The sequence below is a fragment of the Trichoplusia ni genome, chromosome 1 (assembly GCF_003590095.1).
Source record: "Trichoplusia ni isolate ovarian cell line Hi5 chromosome 1, tn1, whole genome shotgun sequence".
In the NCBI taxonomy this organism is placed as follows: domain Eukaryota; kingdom Metazoa; phylum Arthropoda; class Insecta; order Lepidoptera; family Noctuidae; genus Trichoplusia; species Trichoplusia ni.
This window is the reverse complement of record NC_039478.1, coordinates 6,198,456-6,218,274: the sequence shown is the minus strand read 5'-3', so window position 1 is coordinate 6,218,274 and position 19,819 is coordinate 6,198,456. Positions and strand designations below refer to the sequence as shown.

Sequence of the window (19,819 nt, the reverse complement as noted above, 5' to 3'; positions counted from 1 at the left end):
AATCTCATTATATTTATTTAATAGCACTATTATTTATCATGTTTTACTTTGAATTGAAAGTATTCACTTTAGTGATTATCTTATTTTTTATCACGTACTCATTGAGCCCATTCGTCAGTATTTCTGTAATCGGCAACGGTAATAACGTACCTCTCGAGGAAGGTTTCGTAAGTCCTCCTGTAGGCGAAGCCCGCTCGTCTCACGCGCAGGTTCTCCATCAGACCGAGGTACTTTACTTGGTGGGACACGAGTTTCTCATCGAATTGCACTGGAACAACGCGATCACATAATTAATGGCTTTTAAAAGAAAACTCGCAAGAAATGGCAGGAAACGGAACTGACGTTTACGAGCTACGTTTTTGGACAAGAAAAACTACTTTAAGAAGTATGGATAGTCTGTTGGAGGCAGTACTCACTAGGTGTCTTGAAGTCATTAGGTTTGATGCAGCGGATGTATGAGGGCTCCTTGCTGCTCAGGATCTTGATCAGCTCGTTCAAGCTGTTCTTGAACTGAGTGATCGCCGTCTCCGGACGCTTCTTGCTCGTCAAGTTTACGTCCTGAAGGAATAATATTGATGAATGGAGATATCATTGAATTTCTTAAAACTACATAAGAATTTGATTAATTTCACATTTTTATTGGCTCTTATTATGGGATATAGTGTTATATTGAAAAATACAGTTCTATGTTTGCCTTTGCATTAACCGGGAAAAAAAGGTAATTAAACAAATAGTGCGTTACCTTCTGTCCAAAGAATTATAAAATTGATATAAACTTCAACCGGTCGGCTCATATAATTTAACTCTACTTACTATAGTCAACGTTACGACTGTGTTTAATCACATATAAATTCTGGATAACGATAGTCCATAGGCCATACACCTGGATGAGCAAATAATCGTGACTTCGTAATGAGACTGACCTTGAAGCAGCTGGCCACGATGGTGTTCCCACTGCTGGCCATGAGGCTCTGGATGTCGCGGAACAGCAGGTCGTTGTTCTTCTCCAGGAACGTGCGCACGTTGTACGTGACCTCGCCCGCGTAGTGCACCAGGCAGAACTCCTACAGATACATGTCAGTTACAGAACGAGGGTATATGAATAAGGACATTATTAAGTGTTATGCCGTTGTATTGAAGAGGTGGTGCTGTGTGATCCCCATTTATCTCAATGACTTCACATAGAGCAAGCAATGAAAGTTTTGAGATATGAAATGATATCCAATATTTCTTCAGAAATTAAGTATGCTCTGGTTGTATCAAGATCAAATTTTGGTTGACCCAAAAATCTTGGTCACTTTTTATGAATGAATTATTTAAGTTATAGCGCGCGTAGAAGCGGTGGAGAGTGGACGATGGCGGGTGCTGTCTATGTTTTTTCTAACGGTCAATATGTGCTGCTTTGTAGTCTGTTTTAAATAAATGAATGATTTTATAAAGCAACTGGAATAAAGTATGAGGTTACGCTACCGATAGGTCACTTAATAGTTGCACTGTCACCACGCTTTTAACCTCTGAACCGAAATGGTTTAGTGGAAAAATACTGTTTAAATAACATAAGAATACAATGCTTCTATTGTTTCAATTTCAAGAAGTTATTATATTAAATATGAATAGTAATATGGTAGTAAACGATTTTGATATTAAATTGCATCACCAATTGTCTATAGTTTTGGATAGCGTATTTTGAAAATTACAAGCATAATGTTTAGTGGAACAATGTGTCAAGAATTCAACAATATACAAAAGTTTTTTATTTTATTTTAAAATATTAGACCTTGTTATTTTGTATTATGATTCAGTAAATTGTTTCCTCATTGAAATGTTACAGAAAACATTACGTTTGTAGATCATGCCATCAAGAAGGCTGATGGAAATGTTTTCTTATGCAACTAGATATACAGTTATGTAAGTTGAGTAAGTTTTTATGTTAAGTACACAATTATAACAAATCGTTGATCCGCTTGCCTTATTTATTTATTTTATTTATAGTATTTGTTCTGAAATAAGCCGATTGGCCAGACCGTTCGACTAGCTCCAAGTCAAACACAACTAATATCTAACCACTGTTTTCATTACTTGACTTTCCAGAGTAATAGTAATAAAACACCTTAAAAACCTCCAGCTACTCAAAATTTGTACTGGTTTTTCCCTTACAAAGTCCCACAAAATCATTTCTTGTAGAAAATTACTCCTTTTGATAAGCAGAAAACTAATATTATTGCACGCGTGGAAGAGAGAAGCTACTCAACACCATGCAGACCGTTATCACATTTACTTACGTACTCTAGGTGACAGAAACCCTTCCTAAGCAGGTCTATAAATCTAATAGTACTTTTCCGTCCAACCGTACGGGTAATTAGTTAGTGTAACTCATTATGACTGGCGAGAAGTGGCCAAAGATCGGGTAAAGTATCTCTCTCGTACCAGCGGCCCAGACACATTTTGGGTAGCTGAGCTAATGGAGTAAGAAAGTGTAACTCACATCGCGTCCCATGGTCTTCTGCGTCTTGACGTCGGAGCTGCGATGTGACTTGTAGTGCGCGTGCGGCTCCAGCTTCTGGTTGAGCTTCTCCAGGAAGCTGAGGTCGCTGGCGTCGCCCGGGCGCAGGCACTCGTCGTCCAGGATCGATATGATACCTGGTAACAAAGGATAGGACTTTTTGTTATGAGATGGGTTTGGTAGTTTTTTGAAGTTTAATAGTATTCATTGTACCTATACTTCTATCCACCACTCTCCTATCCACCCAGATATATCTTAACTTTTAACTGTATAACCTAGAAACTTATCGATAAAGTATCATTTAGGTTTTTCCTATCCAATAGTAGGATCACCTCTGTTGCCTGCCTAACAAGAGAAACCAGAAAAGCTGGTCACGAACACGAAGGTAGGTAACCTTCGTGTTCGTTATTTAAATACCTTTAAGTTATTAATAGAGATTTTCTGACAGGTACGGGAAATACATATCCGAAACCAAAGAATTTTGATTCGCACTTGCTGGAGATCTATGTACCTACTTAAAAAGTTAACGTATAGTAAAATAATGTTGGTAGTCGTACCAGTATGCCTGGCCTCGATGAGGTCGCAGATGACGATGTTGTTAAAGTACTCGACGGGCTCCCACTCGATGCCCTCGCGGAGGTACTCCTCCTGCTCCTGCTTCAACGTAAGCTGGATGAACAGCTGCTGCAGCTTCTCGTTACAGAAGTTGATGCAGAACTGTTCGAAGCTGACCACAAAAAGAGACACTATTAGATACTTCTAGTTTGTGAAGTTAAGTTACGGATTTGACTATATTTGATGTGGGTACAAGCTAGTTGCCCAAAACCAATTCTTGAGAAAGGAAAAAAAGATCGATAGAAACAAATCTCAGAAAAGTTGTAGAAGACAAAATTAAACTTCTAGGACACTCAATCCAAGTATTCGTAGTGTTTGTTTTCTTTTTGCCAACTACAGATTTACATTATTTTATGAGAGAAGAGTACCATTATTTGGTATTCTGTCCACCTATAGTTTTCTACACCAGTGAATTGATTGAAATAATTAGGTAATCTGTGACAGGAATCTCACACATAAACGCGACAAATCCAAAACATCACTCACCTATTTTTCGGGAAAATCTCGAATCCATAGATATCAAGGATACCGATAACTGAGGACTGTGTTTCCTTATTCTGCGGCGCTAGGGAGGCGTTGAGCCTGGACACGAGCCAGCTGAAGTGCTTGTCGTAGATGGCCTTGGCGAGGGCGTCGCGCGCGTACTGCGCCTGCTCGAGGTCCAGCGGGGTGGACACCACGTCACCGCGGGCGTTGATCGTGCGGTTAGTGAGGACTTCGCGGAGTTTTGACGCGTTTACTTTTAGAAGCTAGAAAGAAATAGTGTTTTGAGCATTTCACATTGCAAAATCTGTTTTAGGATGTATGAAGCTATTTGGGTCGATACATTTTTTGATACGGAAAATATGGAAAATCTTTAGGTTATTTTCTGTAAAAATGTGCCATACAGTGTTGTTTAATGGTCCATTGGAACCCGAAATCAGTCGAGGTCGTTTCTGTTGGACGGATGAAAGAAGGAAGGATCAAAGTCCAGTTTAAACCTTTCAAAATGTACTTCGGGAGCCTAGTCAAACTAATCAAATTTGACTAAGAAACTTTGATATTTTTGCAAGAGTCCAGTCAGCTTCACTATTTTTTAAATTTTCTTACTAATTTTAAATACCTAAGTTCTCTATAGAAAAAATACACGATCCAGTCTTTTTAAAAATGTTGCTTGAAAATACCAGGAATGTACGTTATTCTCCAAACTCACGATTATCTGTAGTTCATCATTATAAATAAAGGAGTCTTTATGAGTTTCTTTAGAATAGATAGTTATCCACAAGTTATAGTCATACAACTCATAAACCTTGTAGTCTTACATTTGGAGATGAAATATTTAGATGTTATTCTTTTCTAGAACCTTATACGCGGTATTGTTATGGTAGCATTTATAAGTCGGATTAAAAGGATTTATAATATTTTAAACGTAAAACGTAGATTTTGTTTTTAAACGACAAAAAATATGCTAGCGACTTTTTGATTTAAAAAAACCATTTTTGTAATTTTCAATGCAGAAATGTGCAAAACTATGAGCTGTATTTTCAATAAAAAAAATATATATCTTTCCTTTATATTCCATAGACGAAAACTAACCTATTGTATAAATATAGAAATTGATCATTCAGTTAAATGTGAATGACGTCGGTTTAGCGTCGCCTGCGCAGACAATAGCACTCTAATAGTAAAGTATTTAAACAAACAAGTAGAACAATGGACATAGTTCGGCGTTATTAGTATTAATAACAAACACTATTGTCGAACCGTACAGACATTAGAGATTTCGGTCAGTAGGACTTAGGATTGGAAATTTATAACAACGCGATGTCTTAAAAAATAATCTAGATAGCCGTTGGAGTTTTAAAAGGATGAAAAAAGTTTCCAATTATTATACCACGCGGTTTAATTCTTCCTTTTTTACGTCCTCATTTGACTTCCATTTCTAGATTTTTGGTTTGATTCGCTTTACAGGAATATTTTCGGACAGGAAGAGGCTAAACTAAGTTGTTTACTATTGACTGCTCCCTAGAATGGGAGACACTAATAAAGACCTTTTGGTTGAGGAGAGCAACGGAAAATGTAATGGGTAAAGGGGATGCCTATACCCAGGTAGCAGATTCTAGGCTTACCTACATGATGATGATGAACAAGAATATTTTCAACTTAGAAGTTAAAAGAGTACCCTAATATCTATAATATTTTGTGAGCAAGCAGGAGCTTATCAATCGTTTTGACATGACAGTTGTTACCTCTAACCTATTAGTCCGTTACATACCTCAGCCACATTCCCGGTGTTGGCATCATGAGACAGGATCTCGGCGAACCCCTTCTCGTTCTGCACGAACTTGGCGTTCCCGAGGTGCAGCACACTCGCCACGATCTGGAAGATCTCCTCCTGCTCGTTCTGACCGATTTCGATGACTTTCATCGCATCCTGTACTAATCTGAACTGAGCCGCGTCGTTGTTGCGTTGGTTTTGTCCTGAGGCCTGCGAAAGTAAAGCGTTGTGTTACAAATATTCTTTTATGAGTTCTTCTAAAACTCACTCAGTTCTTTAACAACGGTTTACTCAATTATTGCCGATAAATGGGCCCCCTATACCATTGCGAAATTATGAATCTGCCTCACGAAAGTTTTCACTTTCGCTACCAATTGAAAAGCTACGCACCTTAGACACAGGTGAGGTGACGAAATATTATTTCATAAGGAAATAACTAATTGGTTAAACCGAATGTGTTTTAAAATATTTCATAAATCACCATTTAAAGAACTTACAGCATCGGTAGTGTATTTGTAAGCCTCGGGCCTTCCTTGCAGTTTCAATTGCTTCAACAGCTCTTGGTCAGCACCCGCGATCAGTTGGTAGAAGATGTGGAAGTTCCTCTCACCCGCCATCTGGCTGACGACCCTGGACTTCTCCAGCAAGTAGTTCAGGATGTGGCCTCCTTCGGGAGCGCCTTCGTAGTTGAACTGGATGTCCATGTACTTGCCGAACCGGCTGGAGTTGTCATTGCGATGGGTCTTAGCGTTACCGAAGGCCTCAAGCAGTGGGTTACTTTGCAGGAGCTTGTCTTTCACGGTCTCCACATTGCGGAGATGGTTTGTTCTTGCTGCTATGAATTCTAGAACCTTTTTGGAGGCTTCCGTCTTTCCTGAACCAGACTCGCCTAAAAATTAAAAAACATGTATGATGTTGAGGTCAAACTGCATCTTTCAATATGAATATGATTTTGCAACGAATATTTAGAGTTGAGGGTTAATACCCTAACATTTCGGCAAAATACGATTAGGTCTAGCTATATTGTGAATTAGAGAAAGTAAAAATAGTGTTTTGTTCAGTTCTTACCTGAGATCAATATGCATTGTTCTCTGTGTTCGTAAACTAGAGACCGGTAAGCGTTGTCGGCGATCGCGAATCTGTAAGATAATCCATAGGGTTTAATAAAGATGGAAGTCATATTTCGAAGATAGATTCGAAGTAATTAAGGGCACATTGCATATAATATTCTTTGGAATTTAAGATTTTTCAAGTTAAGACAACATCCCTTTTTTAAATAAGACCACTTTTGTTAACATTTAGATAATTATCAAGGCGTACATACCTTGACAATTATTGCTAAAAAATCCTCTCCCTACTAATACCTCCTGCTTACTCACTACTTGTCTAAAGAATCACGTCACACTACGCGAGGTGATTCCAACTTGAGGTTCTATTAACTTAAGTAACTATTTAAATGCAAGGTCCCTTTATTACGTGTCTACGGATAAAAGAGTTTACGACACGCGGTAAGTCACCGCTTAAATGTACCGCTCATCATTACTTTATTGTGTTAGTCATGACACGTTTAATCTGTGTGCTATCGCTATCCTAAATTCCTATCTAGATAGGTGTCATTGCATTTTGTAGGACAAGTTGACATAGTTAAGAGGTATGGAAATAAATATATCTGGGTCTGTTCTTTTTTTGGATCATCAAGTGGATTGTAGTATTTAGAGGATCAAGACGCCTAATAAGTAAATATTTTCTGTAGCTGTTGTAAAAGTGTGACGTCGCTTTACCAGGAGTACTTCAGTTTCATTCTACTTTAAGATATGTTAGGCCTCCTACTAGGCTGTAGTAGGTTAGAAGTATCCAATCATATCGAATTTAATTCCCATAATATTATAACTACTAAAACTCTTTGACGTAAAAACTACTGAACAGATTTGGATGAAATTTGGTAAACAAGTAATTTATAACCTAAATTAACACAATTTTTTTCCCGATTTTATGTTCCTTTTTAATCATTTTCGATGGAGAGCCGCTGGCAAAAGCTAGTTGGAATGTATTAGTGACTAAAGAGGGGAATCTCGCACCACGCTTGTGTAGTTGAGTATCACACAGCGATCAGGCCATTCCGTAAGTCAGGTTTACCTAAATCTCCTTTAAAATCATCATGTACCTAACTATCCAGCCAATTTATAACTTTACTTATGAAGGAAAAATGAAGAAATTCGTAAACAGACTCAGATTCTCCCATAAAATAAGCATACTTTTACTTCTTATTTCATGACATTTCATTTCGTATTATTTGACTTCGTTGAGTAGGTAATTGTGACACATCACGTAGCTTCGTATCCAATAACCATCGCGGTTGCTATCGGCGGCTGATAAGTGCCATTATCTGATCAATATAGCATGTAAACAGCTGAGTGTGCCTGTCACAATATTTTGTCAAAACTATTTCCTTTCGAATGGAACAAAACTAATTAGTACATCGGTTTGTTTATATCAGAAGATAATTGTATAGAATTATAGTTGTCTCGTCCACATACTTGAGCGTTAATTTAAACAGCGTTAAGATGCTGATCTCGATGGAGAACCCAATTCCAGTGACCTTGAGCTGATAACTAAAAGCCTGGTAAGTGCTTTGACATTCGTTAAGTTCATGATTACGTATCAAAATGGAACCCATTGATTATTTTTACTAAAAGATATAGATACCTATTCATTTATTCTGGCGCTGTTTCATTACAGTTGCGAATTAAAACCTGAAACTGATTGGCATTTGTTTCTGTCATGGCCATTATCATTTTTAATGTCCAAGGACTTTTTAATAGGTAATGTTGACTTTTCACAATTTGATCAAAATTCTTGAACATATGTACACTCAATATTGTTTTATCGAAGGCTGCATTTATTATTTTCTTATTACCTCTTATTGATAACATATGCCGCAAATGCGTAAGAACGATAAGCACATATCAAGGAAAACAGACCGGCTAAATGTTGCAATTGAATTGTTGACGCAAGAGATTCTTGATCGCTTATTTTTAAAGAGAAGAATTATTACGATACGAATATGATTATTTGTGCCAAATACGAATGTTCTAGGGTCCTTTCACCAGCTACTAGAGTAAGACTGGTCTAGGTGATGAAGGGAGATGGCGCACTACATAGTGTATAAGGGCGTCTCTCTCCCACACTACTTTTACTATTATACGTGGTCGGAAACGCTCTGTGATAAAAGCCCTAGATCGGTTATTAAGCTTTTAGGGCTTACATGAGTATATAGTCGCGGAAAAATATATCCTATTTTCAGATGTATAACACTCGTTTGACAGCGCTCGTTGTAATTTGGGAATCCCCAATCGATAAACGTTATCTACTTTTTTATGTAGTAAAGTGAGGACAAATTGTGAGGTGAAACTTGAACACCTGAAAATGCTTAAGTATGAACGAAAATCGTTGCTAGTAGGAACGGTTTTGCAACGTTAGACAATAGTTAATGTCACTTGAAAACGCTCGAACGTATGGAGGAGGAGCAATGACAGGTCAAAGTCACGAAATTATCGAAAGGAAATGTAATTTGTATACATTTGACTGTTTCAAGTAAACTTTCCTCAATCTTAGGTAAACTACTAACCGTAATGTTCGTCAATTATCAAGCTTTTTCACGTTGACTTTAAAAACGCCATCACGGCACTTGGCTAGAGGGACTGGGACTTTTAAGTAACTTATTTTGCGTAGTCTTACAGAACTGATACAGTTCCCTCAAATTAACACAGATTCAATCTTCTTTTTCAATATGTTTGCTTTTGGTATAATACTTTGATGTAGTCCGATCCTGCGCCTGTATGCATTAAGCCTTAATATTAATATTCAACATTATCGGCTTATAGCAATACCTATTATAATGATAGAATCCTTTTAATGCTAATTTAATTATATTATCGTATCGTTTAGATAGTCTATCACTTGGCCCTTATCACTGCTTGCTATGCGCGTCTAGACCTAATTTGATTAGAAAGGAATGGATCCGGCGAAGAATTCGTTTGTTTTCCGTTTTATTATTTTAAGTCTGTAGGTAATCCAGTAATTGGCTTTGATTTTTGAGGTCTATCGACTAACTGAACATGTAAACGTGGAAATGAGACATCTGTATAATATGTCTTGCTTCCACAATTAGACTAGGTAAATCCTCTATATACAATAATAACTTTTCATATTGCTTACGTGTGTAGTTGTGTTATTATCTGGGTACCAAAATATCTCACGGTTTTGAATACTTTAAAAGCGTGTTTATTTGCAAATAAATTGCTTGTATGAAATTGTATGGGCTTTGATGTAAAGAACAAAGGTCCATTCTTTATGTATTTGTTGATGTCCGGTGCTGCACAATGCGGGAAGGTGTATTTACACAAGATATTGAAAATATACTCACACGTGTGGGGGTGCCTCGAAGAAAGCCTTCTTGAAGTATAGCTTCGTCTTCTCTTCCGTGTAGATAGGGAGGTTCTTGTACGGGTTCACTGATATTAACACGTTTCCGATGTATGTCTGCAAAGAGATACAGAGAAACGTGAGTAGATAAAGAGAGCAATAGTTTTCTTTTTAATGTTTTTGAAAACACTTAAATGCATGGAAATGATAGGTGGTCACGTGACTTATCGCAAAATGTCTATTGAAAACATTTAATCGTAATTTATTGGTGTTAATGATTGCAGACCCAAGACTAGAGAGGATATTTAATTCTTCCAAAATTGTCTAGAAAATAGTAAGCATGTTCACGACACGTGCCTAGTACCAGTAATTAATTTTACTGTTACCGTGCTTGAATGCATTGCTTACGGTATCTTTAATTGTCACAGTAAGTTGGACTTATAAATTATTAGTGTCACATTGTGAGTAGGCGTGAAGCTTCGGGACCGAGAGTCATGAATACGGTATAGCACCTGCACCGTTTATTGAGTGCTTTCATCATCATCATCATCCACAGCCTTTATCCTCCCACTGCTGGGCATAGGCCTCCCCTTTTTCGTGCCAATTTCTACGGTCCTGTGCTAGCCTCATCCAGACTCGACCCGAGACCTTTATAATGTCATCGACCCATCTTGCTCTTGAGTGCTTTACCTCAGAGAAATAAAACGGCGCAAAGAACTAATCAGCAAAAAACATTGACAATCACTTAAAATACTATAAAAACGATTTTACTTAGTAGATTTCTGACTTTTAGGCGAACTTGCCTAATGCAGTCTTCGATTCTGATAGTATTAAAAAGTCAAAATTACAAAAACAATCGAACAAATAAATAAAAGTATTTTTTAATACAATTCAAACAATTTCTATCGCCATTAATGAATACTTAATGCCACTAGGGTGACATGTCAAATAAACTACAGATTTATTAAGAAAAATGTTAATGAAGTCTTTCACTTAATAAATAATAATTATATGTTCATATATTAAATTAAGAGTATTTTGAAACAAATGGAATGCTTTTAACCTTATCGTTTAATTAATGTATTTTCAGGGATTCTTAATAAAGTAAAAGTATTCAATTCTGATGCAACTTTTTCTGCGTTACCAGTAACCAAAAATCCAAACTTCATTGGCTTCAGCTTGCTAGTAATACTTATATGTATGTCATTAGTATTAGCAGTCGGAAAAAAATCACGAAAAAGGTATAATCTACCGACTACATACAACTTAACGCTTATTATATTCCCGGTAGATCCTGATACCATCACCACGGTATCAAATCATAAGCATTTCCCTGCCCTTATCCCAATTATTCCATTTGGGGTCGATGCAACATGTCTTCTTCTTCCATACCTTTCCATCTGACGTCATTCTACAAATAATACCTACTATATGCAGCCATACCATTTTTTATTACAAATTTTAAAAACTTACATAAATAATATTCTCGTTGAACCGTTTCTTGAGGTTGTCGATGAAGGCTGCTTCGGAGCGGAAGTCCTCGAGCAGCACGAAGTCCTGCACGCCGACGCGCTCGCGGTGCACCAGCGCGTGCTCCATCATGCCCTGAACTGACACCGGCCGGAGGAGCCTGGACACAAAACAAGCAATGATTAGGTATATGTGAAGTTATAGTATAAGTTGTCAAGATGACGGGAAGACTGGATAAGGTATACGAAATTATATAGCCAGACTCAGGACAAGGGCAAGCATTCGTGGATCACACAATTAAACGCTGGTTCTACGCTGGGATCGGATCTATCATATTTCACTGGTGGGTTTGAGATTGGAACTTAAAGATCAAGGGATACATTTGACTACCTAGATTATCAATAAGCAGATTTAATGTTGGTTTCTTTTTCTGCTTATGTATGCAGAATTATACAAGTCTAAATCATAGAAAATTGTTACAAATCAAAACTTAACAAACTTGTTAGGACACTTTCATTTCTAATGAAGATCATTAAAAGTATTCCGAATGTCAATTTAGAAATGCATTTTATAATGTCTAAGTTTCTAATGTAGTACATAACATTTAAAGTAAGTAAGTTCTTGTATCTAAACAGCTACGTGATGCAGTGCTACTACCAAGGATGTGCCTTTTATTTTGCCGCCGATTTGGCGCGCTGCCATTTGGCCGGGTTGTAAGGTTTACGTCTTAACCGATAACCCTGTACTGCAGCACAGATTAATAAGGAATACGACGAACGGCAACTAAATAAGGCGTGAAAAAGGAAATGTATCTTGTTAACGATAATAGAAGCAATCTAGTCGGACGATTCAGTTAAATTCGCGGGTGGGTAGGTACTACTGTTGCCGAATTTTTAGTTAAATTAGTGCTTAGTTTAAGTAATACTTTAGAACAAGCAAATGAGTAAAAAATCTTCTTCAATTTTACTAAATATTGAGAATAATGAGACTTTCTAGCCTTACATACTTTATCAATTTTACATTTACATACATTAGACACAGATGACAAGAAAAAATCCAAAGTTTAAGTTATTGTTATCATTTTCAAACAGACCACACTCACCATGCCTTAGACAATTTAGCGAACACAACCACTGCGTAACAAAATTCACTAAAATCACAATCGTAATCGCTCGAGACACAAGCCCGGTGGAACTTAGTGAACCCCATCGTGGTTCATTCCCAACTCTACAATGATACAGGCACCTACTAAAGATATTAGAAGGTTTACGAACAGGGAGAGGACAGTAATTATCTTGTTTACTAAAGCTAATGAGCTTGGGAATTGTAAATATGGCGTTGCATTGTTTCTCCCGCATAAATACTTAACATTAATTATATAAACATAGTAAGTAAATAATGTACAGTTGTTAGATTAAGAAAAAACATACTATGTAAGTTGTTAGTTTGTTAATGAGCGCTGAGAAAGGGTTGTTTTCTTTCTATTTTATCTGTAGAGATTAAAAGAACAATTCGGTGACATTTAATTATGTGTTATCGACGTGGGTTTTTTGATCATTTTTGTAACTTAGTGGTTTCTTAGGCTTACGCGAATGTTAGACATTGAAATTAAACTACTTATACGGATTTTATCGCGGTATAATATTTAAAATCAAATATTCGCGATAAAATCCGTTTTTAAGCAGTTTTTTAAATAAACAAATCTATCCTTTTCGGTTCCTTTATCTGAGTTCTTAAAGCGAATAAATCTATAAATTGACCTGATTTGGATACGAAAACAAACAATGAAAGTAAGAAACGCATTAATAATTTACTCGAGTGTCGGCCGCAGTGCAGTAACTCTGCGGAAAACAATATTAACCAAATGGTGATATTTAGTGGAATGTCAACTTTCGTGGCATTATGTCGCAAATGTCACGGGAGTACGGACGATTCCGGAAAGTCTTAACACTAAGTGCTTACTCATTAAATGAGCAAACCTTTCGAAGAAGTCTGTTTGGCACCGGACGTAAAGGTGCTAATTCAGAGAAAATGTTTAGTGCTAAACCTGAATGTCAAGTTGTGAGGAATTATAGTACGTATTTTTTGGAAAGGTCAGGCATCAGTATCTTAGGATACGTAGACCTCTTGATATTCTTGTAGATTCCTGAAGAAAGGAATCTGAGAGAAAGGAGCGGTACCCAAATGACAGGATTTCGGTGTTTGAAAACATTAAAATACAATAATACAGATTAAGATGAGCTTTTCCGCTGTACCAAGGATATTTATGAGGTCATAATGTAATGTCCTATATTTAATACATTGTTCAAGTAAACATAATTACGATTCGTTTTCCCTACATAATCAATGTCCCTTTATTTCCCGTTGTGTCACTTCTATAATTACAGCTATTGCATCTGACGTCAGTCCATATTGCATAGTATTCGTCATCCCCGATAGATAGGGACGTCCGTTGTGACCCAGTTACACGGTTCCCACGTCCCTATGTTATCACTTCGCTTTATATGTTTCGGTCTATACAGTACTCTTTATAGTCTATCAACAAACGCAGATTTGTCAACTGGCAAAAATAATTGATTTATTGGTTATTATGAATTATTAGTCTAGCCAGTTTTCTTTGGAATTCTGGTGGTCTGCAGTTTGCAAGCCAGATATTGTTCATAGACTTTTGATGGTGACTGTACAGAATCATATTAAATATATGCCACCTTATAATAATAAAAGTAGGGTAGGTATAAAACGGTAGGCTTTTAAAAAGCGGGCAGACATTCGATCCAAGTCAGACAGATTTCGAATTTCGCAGGCATCTGGCAATGAGCAATACAGCAATCGTGCAGTCGTAAAGTAACAGTAATATGATCATAAAACATGCCATTGCACTTGAATCTTTGCATCTTATCTGAGAATAACCTACAAATGTATACGTTATGTCTTTATGTTGTTACTTTTGCAGAAAAATAAAATTTGATGTCGGTTTCTCTCCAAAGACCCATGTTTATTTCAAAATCCTCAAAAAAGTGTGGAAATAAATAAAGTGAAAAAGAAATTGAGCATTTTTATTTTCATCTACTCAAGTATAAAAAATATTGCTGCAGGCACTTGGTTTATCTTAATTTACTCCTGGTCCTTAAGGATTCATCAACACAAAAATGAGTTAAATTCGTGCCAAAGCTCATTTTCAGCACCGTGGTCAGTATTTTATTCTTAAACGAGATTGTAGATTTAATAACATATCCAAATTACGAGTCTTTCAGAATCCAATACTTACTCTAAGAGCGCTTTCTATCTGAGAAATCTCCGGAGATGGGTTACTGCACAATTTTCACTGTAATATTCTATTACACTTATAAGCTACAGTTCTATATGTCGTTGAACTTCGCCTCGCCCATAGCTGCCCGTAGTGGCCGTTCTAGTCTGAACGGTTTCGTGTCAAAGTTTCCGCAAATGTATCGTCAATTAATAAAGGTCGCGTGCGGCGCGCGACGGCCTGTCCCTAATTCATTACCGGTCGCCTAGCGTTTATTGTTTTAACACCGAATGGACCAAAATAATTAAATACTGAATAGGCTTAGTAATATCTGACTTTTATAACTAAGTGGTGTTTATTGGTGAAACCGATAACCAACCAAATCAAAAGCTTAAGTTTTGTTAAACTTCTTTATAAAATTAAATAAAATATATTTTTAAATTAAAATGTTAACAGTCTATACCAAACTGCATACTAAAAATCAATCAGCATACAAATAACTATGACATTGATTATTTCCGTGACTGGATTAAGTTTAAAACGAATTCACGACCATTTCCGAAACGTGTCCAATTACAATCATTTAAAATTCTCATCACATTTTTGTGTTCCGCACATGTATCTACATAACCACTACCGCACACACAATTTTGACCCTTATTCCTCATAACACAAGAGTGGTAGTTGCTTGTGATTCAATTGTTTGTATGTTTAGCTCAAGCTCGAAGTTGTGACTATTTCCGCAGCATGTTCCCAAATTCGTCCATGGGAGTCAATCACCTTGTGGCTATGGGCTGCGAGCTGCGATATCGCTAAATAAAGAGCTTTACGTTATAAATACTGCCGTACAGGATTGGATGGAGATTTCGTTGTTTATTTGTAAACGGATGTCTGTTTGAACTGTTTGCTGCTACATGGTCTTTATTAAATTGAAATAAAATTGGGTATCCTTAAGTTGTAATGGTTTAGGTTTCATACACGCATGTTATAGTGTGGCATTCCTAATAAAAACGGATTTTAATTTCTTTATTTTTCTTAAAGTACTGTATTTTTTCCAAATACTTGATTTTTTAATTAAGACTTGTTTTACACAACAGTCAGCACAATACCTATTATGGATGAGTTTTTAGAAAAATCGTATCTAAATAGCTCTCTGTACGTTTTATAATTAATAACTTACCAATATTTATTGATGTGTATACCGTTGTTTATAGTTACCTAAGATATTGTTGATAGAATGCATATGTTTGCATAGGAAGGAAGTTCCCGTTCTTAGCTTAGCAACAATGATAGTCCAATCCGTTATTCACACCATATTAGAAGCTCATTTGAATCAATCATCGTTTATCATGCACGGTGAATGCAAATCGGTGTATCACTAGCCTTGCGGCTTGGTGTCAGGGCTGGCTCGCTGTTGTAACTTTAAATATCGTTTGTAGATTATTTTAGCTAACGTAAAATTATAGAATAAGTCATTAATTTTACGTAAATCTCATTAAGGCAGGTAAGCAACGACCAAGTTTTTATAACTTTCTTATTTTGTATCTTTATTCCCATAAGGATGAATGGAACCGTTCAAGTGCGAGTCAGACTTACGACCCCGAGGATTCCGAACAAATAGGTTAAATTAAAAACTAGCGTCCGAATTGAGAACCTCTTTTTTTGAAGTCGGTTAAAAGCAAAATCAGAAATACTCTCAATTTTATTTATCACTCTTCAACAAATACTTGACCGTAAAAACCGTTACTTCTCCTTGATTACTTTATTTTTAGCTTGAAAATCTGTCTCATGCCTCAGCTTTTCATATTCATACTTTACGAGATGGGTAAAATGGCCTGGTGAGGAACAAAATGATAGATAGACAGCTTACCCTCAGCAACAGTCTTCCGTTTTACCTTTTGTGAACAGATTCCTTAAAGTGTTCGTTACTTATAACATAGACGCTTACAATTATCCAACATATTGTAATAGAAATACTGTGTCATTGATTGTAATGATGACTATGTTAGCAATATACGAACTCTTTTATTTATTACATATACCAGTGTCATGTTGTTCGTGATTGAAAGCATCGTGAACGCTCATAAACGTTATAATTACTAGCATGTTTGTTTAATGTCTTAATCGTGCCTTCTACTGTTACTGGAGTTAATAATAAGTAAGGATTGAAGCTGAAGTTAGGATGCGGAAGAAGAGGTAAAGAAGAATTTAGAATCCGAACTCGAGTACTATTTGAAGTTTTAATACTGACAATTTTGTCCACATTTGCTGTGTCGTGTGATGTACGTATATGTATAGATTCTTAACCTCCTAGGCCACTTCTAGAAGGTCAAAGACCTCTAATCTTTTTATTTACACTAATAAAGACCATTGAAATAAACTAGTTACTAAGTAAATAGTACAAAATATATAAGAGGTCACTCAATCATGCACTCATCTCGCAGTACGCCAAGTCTTTAAGTCTATAATTCTAATATTAGGACTAGGAATCAAACAATTATAGAAATGAACTAGTATTACCTACACTCTGTCAAATCAAATATTACCCAACACAAAGCTTGACAGATTAGGTATTTCCAAGTAATTGTTTCCAGTAGCTTAGTGGTAGAAATACCACTTCTCTATTAGCAAACAATCAATGTGCGATAATACAACGCTAATAGCTGAGCACAATGAGTAACAAAAGTGAATATAATATCATAATTTAGGAAAAACACATACTAAACTTACTTAAGAATTTATTATTATAATAAGAGTTCGTTATCTATTTTCAATTACCTACTTATTATGGTTAGATATTTGCCAGTAAATTCTTATCAATCTTGTAATCGTTTAGGTGATTCCCTAGCAACACCTTTTGAAGATTAGAACCATTTAGAAGTAAGAACGATCAAAGTAATGGAGGACAAAATATAATAATATAGTATATTCAATAGATCGAGTCAACAACTGACTTTAAATTTTAATCGTTCTACTTGCTGACTAAATTTCTTTTTTCATCTTTTTCGTTCGCTAATCCTCAAAAAAACCTTTAAAGATATTTTACAAGCCTTTTAGTTTTCATAACAACATTATTAAATGCACAGTATTTTGACGTTAACTGTACGTCGTATCAACAAAACCCAAGACGTTTACCTTCCTAGAACATTAGACGCGCTAGATTGCAGTTTGTCAAGAATGGGTGAAAGTACATTACTTACTAAGAAAATCATTGTTTTACAACACGAGAAACTACTCAGGGCTGGCTCTTATTGTGATTACAGTTTCTGTAATAAACAACTTAGTCAGACTTCCAGTCATAGCCATTAGGTTACGTGACTAGGTTGGGAAATTCATCTGGAGTATGTAACAGGCTAGCTGATCCGGAAAATTCGTTCTATAGAGGTTATTTGTGAAGGACGAGGTTATACGCTCGTAAAAAATCATTCAAGTCGATCCAGCCGTTTAGGAGGAGTTCAGTGACATACAGGCGTACACTAAAATTATGTACTTACGAGTCTAGATAACGAGTCTGGATAACATTTCTGTCCTATCAAAAACAGTTGTCCATCGATTCAATAAAAGAAGGAATCATGCAAACAAATAACAACTCTTACGTCAAGTTGAATGCATTGGTTTAAATATTTCAAAATATCGAAAGATAAATTTCTTAATGTCACACATACATAATATAATGGGCTATTAGTTTAAAAACAATTTTAAATGTTGGTAAAATCATTTGCTACAGTTACACAAATAATTTGCAATAAAATTAGCATAAATTATGCAAATAGTGATAGCTATGTACGTCATGTTATTATTGAATGCGTGCAAATATTTGTATTCGGCTTTTTATTTTGATAGGCATAGCTTGGAGGTCCTCGTTTCTTTTTCATATTGGTTCGCTTACTAGTAAAGTGGAAATTAATTATTAAATGTTGGTTGTATGTGTTAATAAATTATTAATAAAAACAAATCACAACAAGCTTAATAAATATCAGCTTAGATAAAATCCTTGGCATTTCTCACCAGTAGTCACGGTTTCTTTGATCTAAGAATATTTTTTAATGAAATTCATTAGGAGAAGAAATTTGCTTAAGCATATAGTATTTTTTAGATTGATCCTTGAGTATTTTTGAGGCTATTTCTAGAAGGAAGGTATTCATGGAACAAGTAATATTAAACATGGCCAATTTTGCTTGTTTGTTTTAATAATCAAACTTGCTCAAACAGAGAATCAAAAGGTATAATAATACATCCAATTCTTCTATTCATTATTCAACGATAAAGTAAGAATCATAAGGACCAATCTCTCTAAAAACCGTATGAAAAATCGAGTATGTAAACCAAAATGGATGCGTTAATAATCTCGAATTTACCGCCAAGGGTACCGTCAACCCTGTAAACAGTTATTTGGGTACTAAACAAGAAAATGACTCCATCTAACCCATTGTTACAGCAGGAAGTTGTCTCAGTCACACTCTAGTTTGCACATGTATGTTTAGTAGATCATCATAAGTTTTTGTGCCATAATCAAGTAAGTAAGGGGTCATTGTAGGTCGTTTGCATAAAAATCAGGGTAATGATGCCTATTTGTCATATTTCACTAATGGGAAAAAAACTTGGCGGTTGAAACAACCTTGGCCCACCTTATTTTTTCAACGGAAAATTTTAAAATGGATCTTAGAATTCTACATTGATGTTTAAAAGAACGTATGGGCCAAAGACTTGAATTACTTAACTATCTGTAGAATAACAAAAAAAATCAAAGGATGTCCTCTAGTCTTTCAGATAACAATTCATAATGAAAAGAAAAAGAAACTAACACCTAAGTTTTCAATCAAAAGCCTTTTTCCGTCTTCGAAATGTTTTTTATTCCCTTGTAACTTAATCGTCTGAATTCCATATCCATTTCACGCATAGAGACAGTCAGTGGGTTGTGATAAATGATCTTCTTTTATTTAGAAAAAGGTTTTTGGACTGGCTGGCGAACATAGGCGGGTGTCATGAATGAATGGCTACTCTTTGGGCATTCAATGTGATGTGGTACAATGTCTAGGGATCTTTTGATACGCCCACAAGCATAAGTCGTATACGATTGTAGTATTATTCGTATTAAAATATAGTGTGCCTTTACAAATTTCTACAGAACCTTTCCACTTTCCATAATTTCCGAAAACTTAAAAGTAGGTACTTAGATCAGTCAGCTCATATTTTACAGGAAGAATATAAAAATATCATTATTAAAGTTTATTACAGTGATGCTTAGATATTTATCTATTAAACCTTACCCGATCAATCAATCAATCGACGAGTTTAATGA

The 19,819-nt window shown here is 35.9% G+C and overlaps 1 protein-coding gene across 2 annotated transcripts in view; it reads right to left on the bottom strand.

Annotated features, from left to right (window-relative positions):
* LOC113492074 (myosin-IB) overlaps positions 1-19,819 on the bottom strand; it is a 47,316-nt gene that overhangs the window by 4,443 nt on the left and 23,054 nt on the right. For both annotated transcript variants that reach the window (XM_026869362.1, XM_026869370.1), the window contains 11 exons: positions 11,274-11,430; positions 9,802-9,917; positions 6,444-6,514; positions 5,873-6,264; positions 5,373-5,585; positions 3,605-3,867; positions 3,061-3,230; positions 2,486-2,640; positions 924-1,064; positions 417-558; positions 151-268 (listed from right to left, as the gene is read on the bottom strand). In XM_026869362.1, the coding sequence (XP_026725163.1) occupies positions 151-268; positions 417-558; positions 924-1,064; positions 2,486-2,640; positions 3,061-3,230; positions 3,605-3,867; positions 5,373-5,585; positions 5,873-6,264; positions 6,444-6,514; positions 9,802-9,917; positions 11,274-11,430 (1,938 nt within the window). The remainder of the gene's footprint in view (positions 1-150; positions 269-416; positions 559-923; positions 1,065-2,485; positions 2,641-3,060; positions 3,231-3,604; positions 3,868-5,372; positions 5,586-5,872; positions 6,265-6,443; positions 6,515-9,801; positions 9,918-11,273; positions 11,431-19,819) is intronic.